At 37.0% G+C, this 18724-nt stretch overlaps 1 protein-coding gene across 1 annotated transcript; it reads right to left on the bottom strand.

The window, feature by feature from the left end:
* Window positions 1-644: 644 nt before the first annotated feature.
* Window positions 645-3800, bottom strand: SPIN4 (spindlin family member 4). Its single transcript, XM_018044058.1, has one exon. It carries the CDS (start codon window positions 3206-3208, stop codon window positions 2459-2461), a length of 750 nt encoding a protein of 249 aa, XP_017899547.1. The 5' UTR covers window positions 3209-3800; the 3' UTR covers window positions 645-2458.
* Between the last annotated feature and the right edge of the window lie 14924 nt (window positions 3801-18724).

Consider the following 18724-nt stretch of genomic DNA (forward strand, 5'->3'; position numbering starts at 1 on the left):
TATATCAGATGATTATTACACCATGATTATTACACCAAGTGGGATTTATTCCAGATACACAAATTTGGTTCAATATCAAATACCTACCACTCTAATTCATTATACCCACAAATTAAAAGAAAAAAATCATACTATTTTATCAATAGATACTGAAAAATATTTGATAAACTTCAGGAGCCACTTTTAGTAATAATGCTAAGTGAAACAGGAAAAGATGAAATTCCCTAAACATGTTAATGGTTAGTGACTATTTACCAATAACCAACAGCAAATGTCATATTAATAGAGAATACTAAAGACAAATACATGAAAATTAAGAACCAGACAGGCATGTCTGTCATAATCATTATTCAACATTTTTTTGAGAATCCAGATAATGTAATAATAATTAATATAAACATTGTAAGAAATAAAATGATCTTTATTTGCAGGTGAGATGACTGTATATCTAAAAAGTCCCAAATATTCTATTTAAAAGACCCAGTATAATTCAGAGGACTTTGTAAGATGAAAATAGAAGGAAAATAACTCTAGTTTGTATATATTTCCAAAAATACAAATGAGGAGGAAGATACATTTCAAAATGTGACAAAAACTGCAAAAATATTTAGAGATAAATTTAATCATATGTGATGAACCTATATGAAGAACATTACAAAAATACAACCAAAAGATTTTAATGATGTACCAAAATTCTCAAGTATTTACAATTAATATGACTATTAAAATCATCCTCTAATAGAAATGCAGAAATGTAATACAGTTCTAAGACATCACACTTTTTTTTAAAAGTGGAAAGAATGCTGACAATTTCATATGAAAGAATGAATGTCTAGGACAAATTACATAAAAGGAAAAAAAAACAACTAGTGACAGGGGACTTGCTTTACCAAAGTCCAAAGTTTATGGTCAAGCTAGTACAATTAAAATAATGTGATACTGGTTCAGAAACTGGAAAATGGGTGATTTATTTAATAAATGTGATAGCATAACCAAGTATACAACGTGAAGAAAATGTGTAGTTGGACATCTATCTTATGCCATACACAAAAATAAATTCCTGATGGATCATAGTTATTAGTGACACTTTGAGGGGGCTTTAATGTGGAAAGAATGTAGGTAAATATTTGTATGACTAAGGGTGGGAGCATTCAGCTGAAAAAGACAAGAAACATAAAAGCTTAAAAGGAGATAGGAATCTATCTAAATTTTAAAAAAATGTACAGTAAAAAAGAGATATCAATAAAGTCAATATTAATGATAGAAAGGAGAAAATCATAACACATGTGGGCTACAACTGACTAATAAGCACCATATAGAAAATATATTTAGAATTACTACAGATTTATAAGGAAAAGATCAACTATTTGATAGAAAATGAGCAAAAGTTAAGAATTAGCAATCACAAAAATTCCAAATAGTAAAAGATAAAAACAAAACACTCATTGAGTTTGTCAATTAAAGAGACAATGCTATGTAATTTTTCACCATTCAGGTTTGTAAATGCTAAAATGTGCTGCTGTAGGAGATGCTGGAAAATGATCACTTTCATTTTGGATGGCAATTTTGTAGTAATTCTTAAAATTAAATATACACCTACCTAGCAGTCCAATTTCTGGGAAGCTACTCTATAGAAGTAAAAGCATCAGTATGTATTGTAGCAGTGCTATGGTGGAAAAAAAAAAGAAAATAACTTAAAAGACCATCAGAAATGTAATGGTACATAAATTGTATCATTTTGGTAAATAAGTATGTACTGTGTATGCAGCTGTTAGAAAGAAGGAAGACAAGGAGAAATAGAAGGAAAAGGGAAATGAGTCATTCATTTAACAAATGTGATGGTACAATCAAGCATTCAATATAAGTACAATGCATAGTTGGACCTCCGTCTTATACCATATACAGAAATAAATTCCAGGGGGAGATGGAAAAGAGACAAAGGCGTGGGAGAGATAGAGAGATATCTGTAGTTACTGACCAGAAGGATATGTTAAGTGAGAAAAGCAATTACAGAGAAATAATGTGGCTTGCTGTTTCTGTAGAAAGGACAACAAATTTCCTTTAGGAAAATGGAGAAAACATGGAAGGATATAAATTATGTTCTTAACATTTGTTACCTGGGGAGAAAAAAAAAATGGTAAGGCAGAGAATGGAGGAGGGGAAGATATAGTGTGTATACACCATTTATTTTTCTTTATCTAGTTTTCCATTGTTGAAATTTTATGAATATTTTTCAATTTTCTATTAGCATCTTATTTAAAAATTTTATTACAGAACAAGGTAATATAAAAAGTACCAAAGTATACTCGGGGCAAAATTGTGGAACTAGTCAATGTAAATTTGGTGCACAGTAATTAATAACTTCTTTAACCTCTGACACCAAAACTGTTCTCAAAAGTTCACACAACATATTTTACATTTAATAGTTCCACAACTTCTGCAATAGTATAATGATTCTTTAGGGTGTTTTCACCAAACCATAGACATAAATGTGAATATCATCATCAAACTTAATGAAGTAAACAGATGGCTTGGCCACAACTTGGTGGATGAAAATGCCGGTTCTCGTGGACCCATCATCTTTGGCGTGCTCCACCTGCTTGCCCACAAGGCTGTCGACAACTTCTCCAGGCTCCCGTTCTGCTGCAGGGAAATAGTAGCTGGAATCTGGAATGATGCGCAGGTCACCATCTTTGTAGTCATCCAGCAGTGTGTACATATAAAGGACTGGATCTTTCTCATAGGTGATGTAAAACCAAGTGTCCATCACAGGAGCTCGCGCCAGGACCATGCCCTTCCATTCATCTTTCGTACCGTGCTCACCCTCAAACACATGACCTACGGCCTTGCCAATCAGGGAATCTGCCAGGCGCGAATCAATGCGAGGAGTTGGCACTCTCTCAGGAAGGATCTCTAGCGCTAAAACTCTCTTATCTCGGTGCAGTTCTAGCCCATACACACTATCTTTGCCATCATATTTGATGATGTAGAGAGTGGGCTTCACGGAAACCTGCTCAAGCACGGTGCCTTTCCACTGCTCCACAGGCTCGTTGCCTTCCTTCCAGCCGTGTTGAATGCGGCAGCCAACGATATTCCTACGGGTGAGGAAAGTGGGCTTGCGCCGCTGCTTCCTGTGGGTGTGCCTTTTCTTCATCAGGTATGCGGACACACCATCTACGCCCATTGGAGGCACTGTTGGGGGCGACATGGCTAGGGTTTAAGGAGGCTCAGCAACGTTGCCACTGGCTAGATTAAACTAACAAAAAGTCAACAGTATCCAGTATGAGATCCTTTTTTCGTGATCTCCCAAAAAAAGATCCTGTCCTGTCCGTTCTCCTCCTTTCCCGAAAGGCAAGACTCTCACTAAGGCTTGGCAGAAACGCTCTAAATCTGGGCACTAAAACAGAGGGGGCCTCTTGACAGTATTCTCTCCCGCTCCGGAGAGGTATCTGCAAGCAGTGGCGGTTGCCGCTGGAGATGGCGGGCTTGCGTGTGTTGTCCGCGCCTTGAGCCCGCCCCGAGTCCCAACCCTAAGTCCCCAGAATTGACCACTTAGCTGTTATCGATGGTGCGATGGATGCGGAACGGCGACGGAGGAGAGGACGGGAAAGAGATAAGAGGATGGCTGCAGCGCCAAAGTCGCCGGTGGCGGCGGTTCTTTGAGAAGTCCGTGCGGCCTCGGTTTAGCAATGTTTCTCTGCTCCGCCTAACTCTGGCGCCAGGGTTTTTGCCGCTTCGGGAACCCGACCCCTCAGAGCCCGCCAGAGCCTCAGCCTCGGCCCCGCCCCCGCCATTCCGCCTTCCGCTCAGCCAGCAGCAGCAGCAGCAGCAGCAGGGCGGGTTAGTGCTCTCACTGCTTTCGTCCACACAGTCTCAGGCTCTCACTTGTTCATTTCCTCACGCGCCCCCCGACTGCTTCCCTCAAACCCAAGCCAGACTGTCTGGCTCCCCTCCTCCTACTCTCTGGCCGTCTGTCACCCACTACCCTCCTCCACAGCCTCTCCATCTGCTTTCTATCTTCCAGGAATTCCTCACAAAGCTTTTTTTAAAAATAATATTCAACATACACATAGATTTTGTCCATACAATTTTTTTTTTTAGGATAAGTAAATGCTGTTGTACAGTCCACCATCTTGATCCAAAATCTCCTTTATATTTTCTACTTGGTCAATCATGATAATGCTTTTTTTATGTATAGTTTTCTGAATGCAAAATAAATGTACTAACACTGTGGAGATTTTCTGAAATTCAGTGAAATAAAAACCGACACTTACCTTAATCTTACCATCTAGATATATGCCAAAATGTTAACACTTCTGATATCTCAATAAATCTATGCTTGTATTTCACAAAATTGGGAGCAACTTTCATATCTTTACAGCTTCTTTTTAAATTCATATCATGAACTTTCCCCAGAGTTATTAAATACTCTGGAAACATTTTTTTAAATTGTTCCATAATGTTCCTTTGTAAAGATCTTCTGTTATCTATCTTAAATATTCTGAAAATGAATAAAACTAGCTTATCCTCATATATATATTTACTGAGCTAGTATAAACAATTTTTTTCAAAGAATATTTAATGACATGGAGATCTATATATAAGAACAATGCGTGAAAAAGCAGGATGTTGAAGCAGAATTGTGACCCCCAATTTTGTAGAGAAAGAAAAAAAAATTTTTTTGTAGTACATATTTGCAGTTTTTTCTGATTATAAAATTACTTCATGTTCATATGGAAAATATGAAAACTAGAAAAGAAAGTATTTATAATTTCACCTATTTCAAGTCAAAGGTCTGTTATCAGGATTAAATGAGAATGTCTGCATGTCTATTCCTATAAACAATTTACAAGATGGCAATATAAACCAGGGAAGTATAGACTCCTCATTCTCATTCTTCTACTCTTTACTGGCGAGAAGAGAAGGTCTCATATCATTATGGGTTAAAAAGGCCATAATTCTTCTAGAAATGTAGGAAAACAGGAAAGAGAGGCAAAGCAGAAATTCAGGCTGCCTCCACATTTTATTACCTTCCAAGATAGGGAAATAATAGCTGATTGGGCAGAATATGTGTGGATTTTTTACTTCCCAGTGTTTCTCAAGCTAAAGGCTTTGGAGTTGTGATAACTTTCCAATAGTATATCACAAGAAAGTAATTCCAAGGAAGCAGTTTCAAGAAAGCAGGAAAACTATACTCACTAAAAGGTATTTCCAAGCTCTCTAGAGTTGCATAGTTATGTACATACACATATACAACTTACACACTGGAAGTCAGAAGGTCAGTATGTGTAAACGTCATGTCATTATGTTCCACAAATAATGCCCCCTCTAAATAATTCCCCAAACCAATATGTGCCAAGTTATTTTTCCTTAGAAGAGTGGGTGACAGGTGGGAGAAGATCATCTACCAAACGCACAAATTCAGGACAAACAGTTAAATCAAGCTCTTTGGTTATATACCTTAATAGAATTCTTGCTCACAATCTTACAGAGTAACCCAAAGAGACAAATAATTCCTAATATCCCTTCTTCTCTAAAACTATGAGTCTGGTGTTTCAATCATTCCCTAGCATTATAGATTCAGTAAGCCTCACTACAATAAGACATAATGTTTACTTTGTATGTCTGCCCATTAGACTACAAATCCACTCAAGAAAGAACTTTCATCTTTTATCTCAAATGCCTTACTCAGAGTAGGTGTTTGTTAAATGAATAATAAGTGGTTTCAACTGCCTTGCTACAGTCCAAAGAAGTCCTCCAAAATGAAACAAGTAGTCTTACACAAGCTTCTGAAGATTGCAGTTCTGATGACTTAAAATCTCCTAGGATAGCTTTATCTCTTCAAAACACTCATATTACTAATGCTATAAATATGTGTCTGTAAGTCTGAAAATGATAAGGAGAACACCATAAAATGCAACATGGGCATACCTTGGGGATATTGTGGGTTCATTTGCAGACCACTCCAATAAAATGAATATTTCAATAAATGAAGTCACAATTATTTTTTGTTCCTCAATGCATGTAAACATTATGTTTAGCTATAGTACTGAATATTGTGTGAAATTAATAACATGATGTTTAAAAATCCAAGATATGTCGTTAATTGAAAATATTAACCATCATGTAATCCTTTAAAGTTCACAATCTTTTTTGCTGGTGGAGGATTTTGCCTCCATGTTGATGGCTGCTGACTTATCAGGGTGGTGGGTGCTGAAGGTTGAAGGCTGGGGGGGCTATGCAATTTCTTAAAATATGATAGTGTAGGCTGCTATATCCATTGACTCGTTTCACAAATGATTTCCCAGTGGCATGCAGTGCTATTTGATAGCATTTTACCCACAATAGAACTTGTTTCAAAATTGGAGTTAATCCTCTTAAACCTGCTGCTCCTATATCAACTAAGTTTATGCAATATTCTAAATACTTTGTTGTCATTTCAATAATCTTCACAGCATCTTAGCCAGGAGTAGACACCACCTCCAAAAACAACTTTCTTTGTTCATTCATAAGACTCAACTTCTCATTCATTTAAGTTTTATTATGTTCAGTTCAGTTCAGTCACTCAGTCGTGTCCGATTCTTTGCAACCCCATGAATTGCAGCACGCCAGGCCTCCCTGTCCATCACCAACTCATGGAGTTCACTCAGACTCACGTCCATCGAGTCAGTGATGCCATCCAGCCATCTCATCCTCTGTCGTCCCCTTCTCCTCCTGCCCCCAATCCCTCCCAGCATCAGAGTCTTTTCCAATGAGTCAATACTTTGCATGAGGTGGCCAAAGTACTGGAGCTTCAGCTTTAGCATCATTCCTTCCAAAGAAATCCCAGGGCTGATCTCCTTCAGAATGGACTGGTTAGATCTCCTTGCAGTCCAAGGGACTCTCAAGAGTCTTCTCCAACACTGCAGTTCAAATGCATCAATTCTTTGGCACTCAGCCTTCTTCACAGTCCAACTCTCACATCCATACATGACCACAGGAAAAACCATAGCCTTGACTAGACAGACCTTTGTTGGCAAAGTAATGTCTCTGCTTTTGAATATGCTATCTAGGTTGGTCATAACTTTTCTTCCAAGGAGTAAGTGTCTTTTAATTTCATGGCTGCAGTCACCATCTGCAGTGATTTTGGAGCCCCAAAAAATAAAGTCTGACACTGTTTCCACTGTTTCCCCATCTATTTCCCATGAAGTGATGGGACTGGATGCCATGATCTTCATTTTCTGAATGTTGAGCTTTAAGACAACCTTTTCACTCTCTTCTTTCACTTTCATCAAGAGGCTTTTTAGCTCCTCTTCACTTTCTGCTATAAAGGTGGTGTCATCTGCATATCTGAGGTTATTGATATTTCTCCTGGCAATCTTGATTCCAGCTTGGGCTTCTTCCAGTCCAGCGTTTCTCATGATGTACTCTGCATGTAAGTTAAATAAGCAGGGTGACAGTTATGCAGCCTTGACGTATTCCTTTTCCTATTTGGAACCAGTCTGTTGTTCCATGTCCAGTTCTAACTGTTGCTTCCTGACCTGCATATAGGTTTCTCAAGAGGCAGGTCAGATGGTCTGGTATTCCCATCTCTTTCAGAATTTTCCACAGTTTATTGTGATTCACTCAGTCAAAGGCTTTGACATAGTCAATAAAGGAGAAATAGATGTTTTTCTGGAACTCTCTTGCTTTTTCCATGATCCAGGGGATGTTGACAATTTGCTCTCTGGTTCGTCTGCCTTTTCTGAAACCAGCTTGAACATCTGGAAGTTCACAGTTCACATACTGCTGAAGCCTGGCTTGGAGAATTTTGAGCATTACTTTACTAGCGTGTGAGATGAGTGCAATTGTGCAGTAAATAAATCTTAAGGGCCCTAGAATCTGCTGAATAGTATAAGAACATTTTCTTCCACTTAAATTCACCAGCTGCATTAGGCCCTAACAAGAGTGTCAGCCAGTACTTCAAATATTTGAAGCCAGGCATCAACTTCTCTTTTTTAGGTACGAAAGTCCTAAAGGGCATCTTCTTTCAATAAAAGACAGCTATGTTTACATTGAAAATCTCTTGTTTAGTGTAGTTACCTTCACTGATTATCTTAGCTAGATTTTCTGGTAAAACTTGCTACAGCTTCTGCATCAGCACTTGCTGTTTCACCTTGCACTTTGATGTTTTGGAGATGGTTTCTTTCCTTAAACCTCATGAACCAATCTCTGCTAGCTTCAAACTTTTCTTCTGCAGCTTCCTCACCTCTCTCAGTCTTAATAAAAATGAAGAGTTAGGGCCTTGCTCTAGGTTAGGCTAATGTTGTGGTTGGTTTTATCTTTTATCCCAAACATTAAAACTTGCTCTGTATCAGAAATAAAACTGCTTTGATTTCTTATCATTTGTGTGTTCACTGGAGTAGTACTTTTAATTCCTTGAAGAACTTTTTTCTTTCCATTCACAATGTAGCTGTTTGGCCCAATAATGCCTAGCTTTTGGTCCATCTTGCCTCTTGACATGCCTTCCTCACTAAGATTAATCATTTCCAGCTTTTGATTTAAAGTGAGAGACATGTCTCTTCTTTTCACTTGAAAATTTAGAGGCCATTGTAGGGTTATTAACTAGCTTGTTCAATATTGTCATATCACAGGGAAGAGGCAGGAGGGAGCAGCTAGTTGGTGAAGCTGTCCGAACACACACAACATTTATCCATTAAGTTTGTTATCTTATTAGGTATGCTGTTTGTGGTGCCCCAAAACAATTACAATAACAACATTAAATATCACTGATGCCAGAACACCATAACAGATATAATAATAATGAAAAAGTTAAAAATATTGCAAGAATTATAAAAACATAACACAAAAATATAAAGTGAGCAAATGCTATTGGAAAAGTGGTGCCAATAGGTATTTGAAATGGGGTTGCCACAAACCTTCAATTTGTAAAAAATACAATAAATGTGGAGCACAATAAAGCGAAACTCATTAGAACAAGGTATGCCTGTATGGGGATAACTATAACATCTACCTCAAGGTGTAGCTATTGGATTAAATAAGAAAAATGCAAATAAATTTCTTGGTATCTGGACTGTCATGGCAAGTACTTGTATAGCCTCTTAATTAACCATTCCCTAAAACAAGCCCTTTTTTTCTTATCAGTTCTGTCTATAAACCACCTGGCTCATGCTCCACATCTGAACCTTTGCTCTATTTCACACTCAAGCTTTCTTAGTCAACGGCAAACTGTGTCAAAGAGACACTGTTGTGGGGTTTTGTTCCTTATAGTTGGTTTCAAAGCAATCTTTCAAATGCTACAAGGTTCTGGAAGCCAAAACTTTGGATAAATAAAATAAACTGTTGAGGAACTTCCCTGGTGGTCCAGTAGTTAAGAATCCACCTGACAATGTAGGGACATGGGCTCGATCCCTGATCTGGGGAGATCCCACATGCTGCAGAGCAACTAAATCCATGAACTAAACCCGCGAATGTGGAGCAACTGAGCCCTAGTGCTGCAGCTACTGAAAGTTGAATATCTACAACCTGAGCACCACTACAAGAGAAGCCACCACAAAGGGAAGCCCACACACTGCAAGAGCGGGTAGCCCCCACTCGCCGCAACTAGAGAAAACCCCTGCACAGCAATGAAGATTCAGCACAGCAAAGAATAGAATAAGTGAAACTGAAAACCACTCAGTCATATCCGACTCTTTGTGACCTTATGGACTATACAGCCCATGGAATTCTCCAGGCCAGAATACTGGAGTGGGTAGCATTTCCCTTCAGGGGATCTTCCCAACCCAGGGATCAAACCCAGGTCTCCTGCATTGCAAGGGGATTCTTTACCAGCTGAGCCACAAGGGAAGGCCAAGAATACTGGAGTGGGTAGCCCTATCCTTTCTCCAGTGGATTTTCCCAACCCCAGAGTAGAACTGGGGTCTCCTGCATTGCAGGTGGATTCTTTACCAACTGAGCTATTAGGGAAGCTCGTAGAATAAATAAATACAACTTAAAACATTGAGAATAAATTTGGGAGCTACAGTGATAATTTAAAACTAGAAGGGTTATAGATATAAGCATAAATATTAATTCCATTGTACAAGGCAGATTATAATACATACTATGAAAGATACAAGTTAAGCCCTGGGGACTAAAAGGAGGTAGTGATTTCTTACTGCTGGGGAGATTGGAAGACAACTTGAAATGGTAAAACAAAAGGAAGACATTCAGTAGGTGATAGTATAGTGAGATCTATTTAGCCTAAGCAGAAAAGAGCTAAAGACACAGAGATATGCCTGGGCATAAGACAGTTAAAATATTGGTAACCAACTCCAGTACTCTTGCCTGGAAAATCCTATGGACAGAGGAGCCTGGTAGGCTGCAGTCCATGGGGTCGCGAAGAGTCGGACACGACTGAGTGACTTCACTTTCACTTTTCACTTTCATGCAGTGGAAAAGGAAATGGCAACCCACTCCAATGTTCTTGCCTGGAGAATCCCAGGGACAGGGAAACCTGGTGGGCTGCCGTCTATGAGGTCGCACAGAGTCGGACATGACTGAAGTGATTTAGCAGCAGCAGCAGCTTGTGGTTGGAGCACAGAGCGTGCCAGGGTAAGGAATTGGATATGTGGTGGGAAACAAGATCAACAGCCTCAAATGCAGGGAGGGACTTGGCATTCTATCCACTACTGGGTGGGAGAAGATGATGTTCCAGTTCTTCTGATAGTGTAGTTTTGGCAGGTCCAAGTAGAGAGTTAATCTTCCATACCCTACTGGGCAGAAGCAGGCAGTTTTTCCCCAAACAGGCAGTACTTCCCTCTCAGAGTAGTATTAAGTGATATGATATCGAGCACATAGCTTATCTTCCACCCTCCACTCACTATGCTATGCTATGATTTTCTTCCCCGGAGTAGTGTCAGTGATAAGCTGTTAGTCCAGAATCATCTGGTGGTATGAGGCAGTGCTAGTGACATCTATGCTATAACCTCTCCTAACCATCCCCTCATGTCAACTCAGCAGCAATGAGACTAAACAGTGTAGAGTAAGGCAGGCCTAGTCAGAACTCAAGTTCCCCAAACTCATTGTATCATTGAAACCTAGTGAGGAGTTGAGCTGCCATACATAACCACTATTCAGTGAAGCTGAACCAGGAGCATAAGATGGGAATAAATGGTACTCAACTCTCCCTACATCTTTGGTGTTAGTGAAGCTCAGTAGTCAGATAAGCCTCTACTCTGACTTGGAGGCAATAAGATGGCATGAGTCATTACACATCTTTCATCATTAAGGCATTGGAGATCTAAGAAGGGAGCTAAACTTTTATCCATCCAACCCATGTGCAATGAGACAGTTTGAGTCACTGCTCCACTTTTGCAAAGGTAGCCCCATAAGACGAAAGAAACTAAACATGTACATACATCAAACCCTCTAGCTACATAACAGGGGGATAATCTGATAAAGAAAAGTCAAATAGAAGGGAGTTTCATAGTATAATAGGAAAAATGATAAGGATGCAAAGAAAATCATAAACAACAAAATCACAACTTGAATGAGACAATACACCTAATAATGCTGAAACCAAGATAAGTCAAATGTTGAAATTATCTGAAATAGATTTTAAAGCATTAAAATGCTTTTAATATATAATTTTGAATTATCTTGAAACAGATGTAAAAAATTGAAAATATCAGCTAAGAAATACAAGGTATAAAAAGGAACTAAATGAAAATTTTAGAATTGAAAAATGAAATAACAAGAATAAAAATCTCAATTGAGTAAAAATCAATGTAAGACTAGAAAGATCAAAAGATAGAATCAACAAACTTGAGGTTAGATAAATAGAATTTACCCCATGTGAATAACAGAGAGAAAATAGACCAAGATAGACTCAGGAATTTTGTGAGACAATAACAAAAGAGCTAACATTTACAATTGTTTTAAAAGAAATGACATTCATATATATATATATATATATATATATATATATATATATTTCAATGCATGTACAAAGTCTGTATACTGAAAATTAAAAATGTTAATGAAAGAATTTAAAAAGTCACCTAAGGAAATGGAAGGATATGCTACATTTGCAAATTAGAAGACTCAGCTTAATAAAGATGTCAACTCTCTCCAAATCAATCTATAAATTTAATGCAATTTCTATAAAAAATGAGCAAAGTTTTTCATAGAAATATACAGAATTCTTCTTAGATTTATATGGATATGCACAGTATCAAGAAAATCTAAAATTTTGAAATAGAACTATATAGTTTTAATAGAAAGAATCATTCCATATTGAAGTTGAATAGCTGCATTAATCAAGGAAGTGTGGTGCTTACAGACCAATAGACACATAGATAAATGAAACAGAGGGAGAACTAAGAAATTGGCTCACGCAATTACATCCATCTGATTTTCAACACATATTCAAAAGCAATTCAATGGAGAAAGGATAGCCATTTGAAAAATACTGCTGGGGGAATTGAACATCCTGAAGCATGCATGCACACACACACAAACATACATAAATGTACAGGACCTACACAGAAACTTCTTATCTTATACAAAAATTAACTTGAAATGAAAAACTGACTAAAATGTAAACTGGAAAGTTCTAAAATATTTACAAAAACAAACAAACAAAAAACTTTGGCACTTAGTACAAGCAGAAAAATTCTTATACTTGACATCAAAAGTAGGAGTCTTCATAGGAACAATTGGTAAATTTGACCTCATTAAATTAAATAAAAATATGTTCTATGAAACACTCTGTTAAAAGGATGAATATACAAGCTACAGAAAGGAAGGAAATCTTTGTAAATTAAACAATTAACAAAAGTCTTGTATCTCAAAATCATAATTTTTTTCTTCAACAATAAAATAGCCAATAATCCAATCAGAAAATGGTAAAAGACATGAACAAACATTTCCATAAAGGATATACGCTCAGCAAATAAGCACAAGAAATCATTCACCATTAGGAAAATATCAATTATGATCATAATAAAATAACATTACACATCTATCAGAGTAGGCAAAATTTTAAAAATAGTGACTATAAAAAATGTTGGGCAGGTCGCAGAGAAACAAGTTATTTCTTTTTTTTAAGTTTTATTTATTTATTTTTTAAATTTTACTTTATTTTACTTTACAATACTGTATTGGTTTTGCCATACATCAACATGAATCTGTCATGGGTGTACATGAGTTCCCAATCCCGAACCCCCCTCCCACCTCCCTCCCCTTATCATCTCTCTGGGTCATCCCAGTGCACCAGCCCCAAGCATCCTGTATCCTGCATCAAATCTAGATTGGCGATTCATTTCTTACTTGATATTATACACGTTTCAATGCCATTCTCCCAAATCATCCCACCCTCTCCCTCTCCCACAGAGTCCAAAATGCTGTTCTATACATCTGTGTCTCTTTTGCTCTCTCGCATACAGGGTTATCATTACCATCTTTCTAAATTCCCTATATTTGCATTAGTATGCTGTATTGGTGTTTTTCTTTCTGACTTACTTCACTGTGTATAACAGGCTCCAGTTTCATCCACCTCATTAGAACTGATTCAAATGTATTCCTTTTAATAGCTGAGTAATATTTCATTGTGTATAGGTACCACAGCTTTCTTATCCATTCATCTGCTGATGGACATCTAGGTTGCTTCCATATCCTAGCTATTGTAAATACTGTTGTGATGAATGGAAAAGGCGATGGCACCCCACTCCAGTAATCTTGCCTGGAAAATCCCATGTACGGAAGAGCCTGTTGGGCTGCGGTCTATGGGGTCATGCAGAGTCGGACATGACTGAAGTGACTTAGCAGCAGCAGAAGCAGCTGTTATGAATATTGCAGTACATGTGTCTCTTTCAATTCTGGTTTCCTCGGTGTGTATGCCCAGCAGTGGGATTGCTGGGTCATATGGAGGTTCTATTTCCAGCTTTTTAAGGAATCTCCACACTGTTCTCCAAAGTGGCTGTACTAGTTTGCATTCTCACCAACAGTGTAAGAGGGTTCCCTTTTCTCTACACCCTGTCCAGCATTTATTGTTTGTAGACTTTCTGAGAGCAGCCATTCTGACCAGCGTGAGATGGTACCACATTGTGGTTTTGATTTGCATTTCTCTGATAATGAGTAATGTTGAGCATCTTTTCATATGTTTGTTAGCCATCTGTATGTTTTCTTTGGAAAAATGTCTGTTTAGTTCTTTGGCCCATATTTTTATTGGATCATTTATTTTTCTGGAATTGAGCTGCATGACGTGCTTGTATATATTTGAGATTAATTCTTTGTCAGTTGCTTTGTTTGCTATTGTTTTCTCCCATTCTGAAGGCTGTCTTTTCACCTTGCTTATAGGTTCCTTCGTTGTGCAAAAGCTTTTAAGTTTAATTAGATCTAATTTTTTAACTTTCACTTTTGTTTCCATTACGCTGGGAGGTGGTTCATAGATGATCCTGCTGTGATTTATGTCAGAGAGTGTTTTGCCTATGTTCTCCTCTAGGAGTTTTATAGTTTCTGGGCATACATTTAGATCTTTAATCCATTTTGAGTTTATTTTTGTGTATGGCATTAGAAAGTGTTCTAATTTCTTTCTTTTACAAGTGGTTGACCAGTTTTCCCAGCACCACTTGTTAAAGAGATTGTCTTTTCTCTATTGTATATTCTTGCCTGCTTTGTCAAAGATAAGGTGTCCATAGGTGCATGGATTTATCTCTGGGCTTTCGATTTTGTTCCATTGATTTATATTTCTGTTTTTGTGCCAGTACCATACTGTCTTGAGGACTGTAGCTTTTTAATATAGTCTGAAGTCAGGCAGGCTGATTCTTCCAGTTCCATTCTTCTTTCTCAAGATTGCTTTGGCTATTCAAGGTTTTTTTTTTTAATTTCCACACAAATTGTGAAATTATTTGTTCTAGTTCCCTGAAAAATACCATTGGTAGCTTGATAGGGATTGCATTGAATCTACAGAATGCTTTGGGTAGTATAATCATTTTCACTATGTTGATTCTTCCAATCCATGAGCATGGTTTATTTCCACATCTATTTGTGTCATCTTTGACTTCTTTCATCAGTGCTTTATAGTTTTCTTATACATAGGTCTTTTGTTTCTTTAGTTAGATTTATTCCTATTTATTCTTTTCATTGCAATGGTGAATGGAATTGTTTCCCTAATTTCTCTTTCTCTTTTCTCCTTGTTAGTGTATAGGAATGCAAGGTATTTCTGTGTGTTGTTTTTATATCCTGCAACTTTACTATATTCATTGATTAGCTCTAGTAATTCTCTGGTGGAGTCTTTAGGGTTTTCTATGTAGAGGATCATGTCATCTGCAAACAGTGAGAGTTTTACTTCTTCTTTTCCAATTTGGATTCCTTTTATTTCTTTTTCTGCTCTGATTGCTGTGGCTAAAACTTCCAAAACTATGTTGAATAGTAGCAGTGAAAGTGGGCACTCTTGTCTTGTTACTGACTTTAGGAGAAATGCTTTCAATTTTTCACCATTGAGGATAATGTTTGCTGTGGGTTTGTCATATATAGCTTTTATTATGTTTAGGTATGTTCCTTCTATTCCTGCTTTCTGAAGGTTTTTGTTTTTAATCATAAATGGATATTGAATTTTGTCAAAGGCTTTCTCTGCATTTATTGAGATAATCATATGGCTTTTATTTTTCAATATGTTAACGTGGTGTGTTACATTGATTGATTTGTGGATATTGAAGAATACTTGCATCCTTGGGATAAAGCCCACTTGGTCATGGTGTGTGATCTTTTTAATGTGTTGTTGGATTCTGATTGCTAGAATGTTGTTAAGAATTTTTGCATCTATGTTCATCAGTGATATTGGCCTGTAAATTTCTTTTTTTGTGGCATCTTTGTCAGGTTTGGTATTAGGGTGATGGTGGCCTCACAGAATGAGTTTGGAAGTTTACCTTCCTCTGCAATTTTCTGGATGAGTTTGAGTAGGATAGGTGTTAGCTCTTCTCTAAATTTTTGGTAGAATTCAGCTGTGAAGCCATCTGGAAAGAGACACATGTACCCCAATGTTCATCGCAGAACTGTTTATAATAGCCAGGACATGGAAGCAACCTACATGTCCATCAGCAGATGAATGGATAAGAAAGCTGTGGTATATATACACAATGGAGTATTACTCAGCCATTAAAAAGAATACATTCAAATCAGTTCTAATGAGGTGGATGAACCTGGAGCCTATTATACAGAGTGAAGTAAGCCAGAAAGAAAAACACCAATACAGTATACTAATGCATATATGTGGAATTTAGAAAGATGGTAACGATAACCCTGTATGCAAGGGAGCAAAAGAGACACAGATGTATAGAATAGTCTTTTTGACTCTGTGGGAGAGGGAGAGGGTGGGATGATTTGGGAGAATGGCATTGAAACATGTATAATATTATATAAGAAACAAATCACCAGTCCAGGTTCCATGCAGAATACAGGATGCTTGGGGCTGGTGCACTGGGATGACCCAGATGGATGGTATGGGGAGGGAAGAGGGAGAGGGGTTCAGAATGGGGAACACATGTACACCCGTTGTGGATTCATGTTGATATATGGCAAAACCAATAAAATATTGTAATTAGCCTCCAATTAAAATAAATAAAATTAAAATTTAAAAAAAGAGTTCAAGTAGGATAGGTTTTAGCTCTTGTCTAAATTTTTGGTAGAATTCACTTTTCAAGCCATCTGGTCCTTGGCTTTTGTTTGTTAGAAGAATTTTGTTTATACTTTTGTTTTCTGTGCTTGTGATGGCTTTCTGAAGATTTTCTATTTCTTCCTGGTTCAGTTTTGAAAGGTTACAGTTTTCTAAGATTTCATCCATTTCTTCCAAGTCGTCCATTTTATTGCCATAAGTTGCTGATAGTAGTCTCTTATGATCCTTTGTATTTCAGTCTTGTCTGTTGTGATTTCTCCATTTTTATTTCTAATTTTGTTTATTTGATTCTTCTCCCTTTTTTTCTTGATGTGTCTGGGTAATCGTTTGTCTATTCTATTTATCTTCTCAAAGAACCAGATTTCAGTTTTGTTGATTTTTGCTATAGTCTCCTTTGTTTCTTTTTCATACACTTCTGCCCTAGTTTTTATTATTTCTTTCCTTCTACTAATTCTGGGGTTCTACATTTCTTCTTTTTCTTGTTGCTTTAGGTGTAAAGTTGGTTCCTTATTTGATTTTTCTCTTGTTTTTTTTTGAGTAAGTTCATTTATTATGAACCTTCCCCTTGCACTGCTTTTACTGAATCCCATAGGGTTTGGGTTGTTGTGTCTTCATTTTCATTCATTTATTTTATTTTTTAAATATAAATTTATTTATTTTAATTGGAGATTAATTACTTTAAAATATTAATGAGGTGGATGAAACTGGAGCCTATAATACAGAGTGAAGTAAGCCAGAAATAAAAAACACCAATACAGTATACTAACACATTTTCATTCATTTCTATGCATATTTTGATTTCTTTTTTGATTTCTTCCGTGATTACTTGGTTATTCAGAAGTGTGTTGTTTAGCCTCCATATGTTTGTATTGTTAATATTTTCTTTCCTGAGGTTGGCATTTAATCTTACTGCATATTGATCAGAAAAGATGCTTGGAATGATTTCAATTTTTTTAATTTACCAAGGCTAGATTTATGGCCCAGGATATGACCTATTCTAGAGAAGGTACCATGTGAACTTGAGAAAAAGGTGAATTTCACTGTTTTGGCGTGAAATGTCCTATAGTATAAATTAGGTCTAACTGGTCCATTGCATCATTTAAAGTTTGTGTTTACTAGCTAATTTTCTGTTTAGTTGATCTATCCATAGGTGTAAGTGGGGTATTAAAGTCTCCCACTATTATTGTGTTATTGTTAATTTCCCCTTTCATACTTGTTAGCATTTGCCTCACATATTGTGGTGCTCCTATGTTGGGTGCATATATATTTTTAATTGTTATATCTTCTTCTTGGATTGATCCTTGATCATTATGTAGTGTCTTTTGTCTCTTTTCACGGCCTTTATTTCAAAGTCTATTTTATCTGATATAAGTATTGCTACTCCTGCTTCCTTTTGGTCTCCATTTGGATGAAATATTTTTTTCCAGCCCTTCACTTTCAGTCTGTATGTGTCCCTTGGTTTGAGGTGGGTCTCTTTTGACACCATACATAGGAGTCTTGTGTTTGTATCCATTCAGCCAGACTTTGTCTTTTGGTTGGGGCATTCAACCCATTTATATTTAAGGTACTTATTGATAAGTATGATCTTGTTGCCATTTACTTTGTTGTTTTGGGCTCGAGTTTATAAACCTTTTCTGTGTTTCCTGCCTAGAGAAGAATCTTTAGTATTTGTTGAAGAGTAGGTTTTGTGGTACTGAATTCTCTCAGCTTTTGCTTGTCTGTAAAGCTTTTGATTTCTCCTTAATATTTGAATGAGACCCTTGCTGGGTAGAGTAATCTGGGTTGCAGATTTTTCTCTTTCATCACTTTAAGTATGTTCTGCCATTCCCTTCTGACCTGAAGAGTTTCTATTGAAAGATCAGCTGTTATCCTTATGGAAATCCCCTTTTGTGTTATTTGTTGTATTTTTCCTTGCTGCTTTTAATATTTGTTCTTTGTGTTTTACCTTTGTTAATTTGTTTAATATGTGTCTTAGGGTGTTTTGCCTTGTGTTTATCCTGCTTGGGACTCTCTGGGTTTCTTGGACTTGGTTGGCTATTTCCTTTCCCATTTTAGGGACGTTTTCAACTATTATCTCTCAAGTATTTT

The sequence above is a fragment of the Capra hircus genome (assembly GCF_001704415.2).
Source record: "Capra hircus breed San Clemente chromosome X unlocalized genomic scaffold, ASM170441v1, whole genome shotgun sequence".
Classification (NCBI taxonomy): Eukaryota; Metazoa; Chordata; class Mammalia; order Artiodactyla; family Bovidae; genus Capra; species Capra hircus.

Coding starts and splice junctions, on each gene's coding strand:
- SPIN4 (XM_018044058.1), bottom strand. CDS start 3,208: ATGTCGCCCCCAACAGTGCCTCCAATGGGCGTAGATGGTGTGTCCGCA.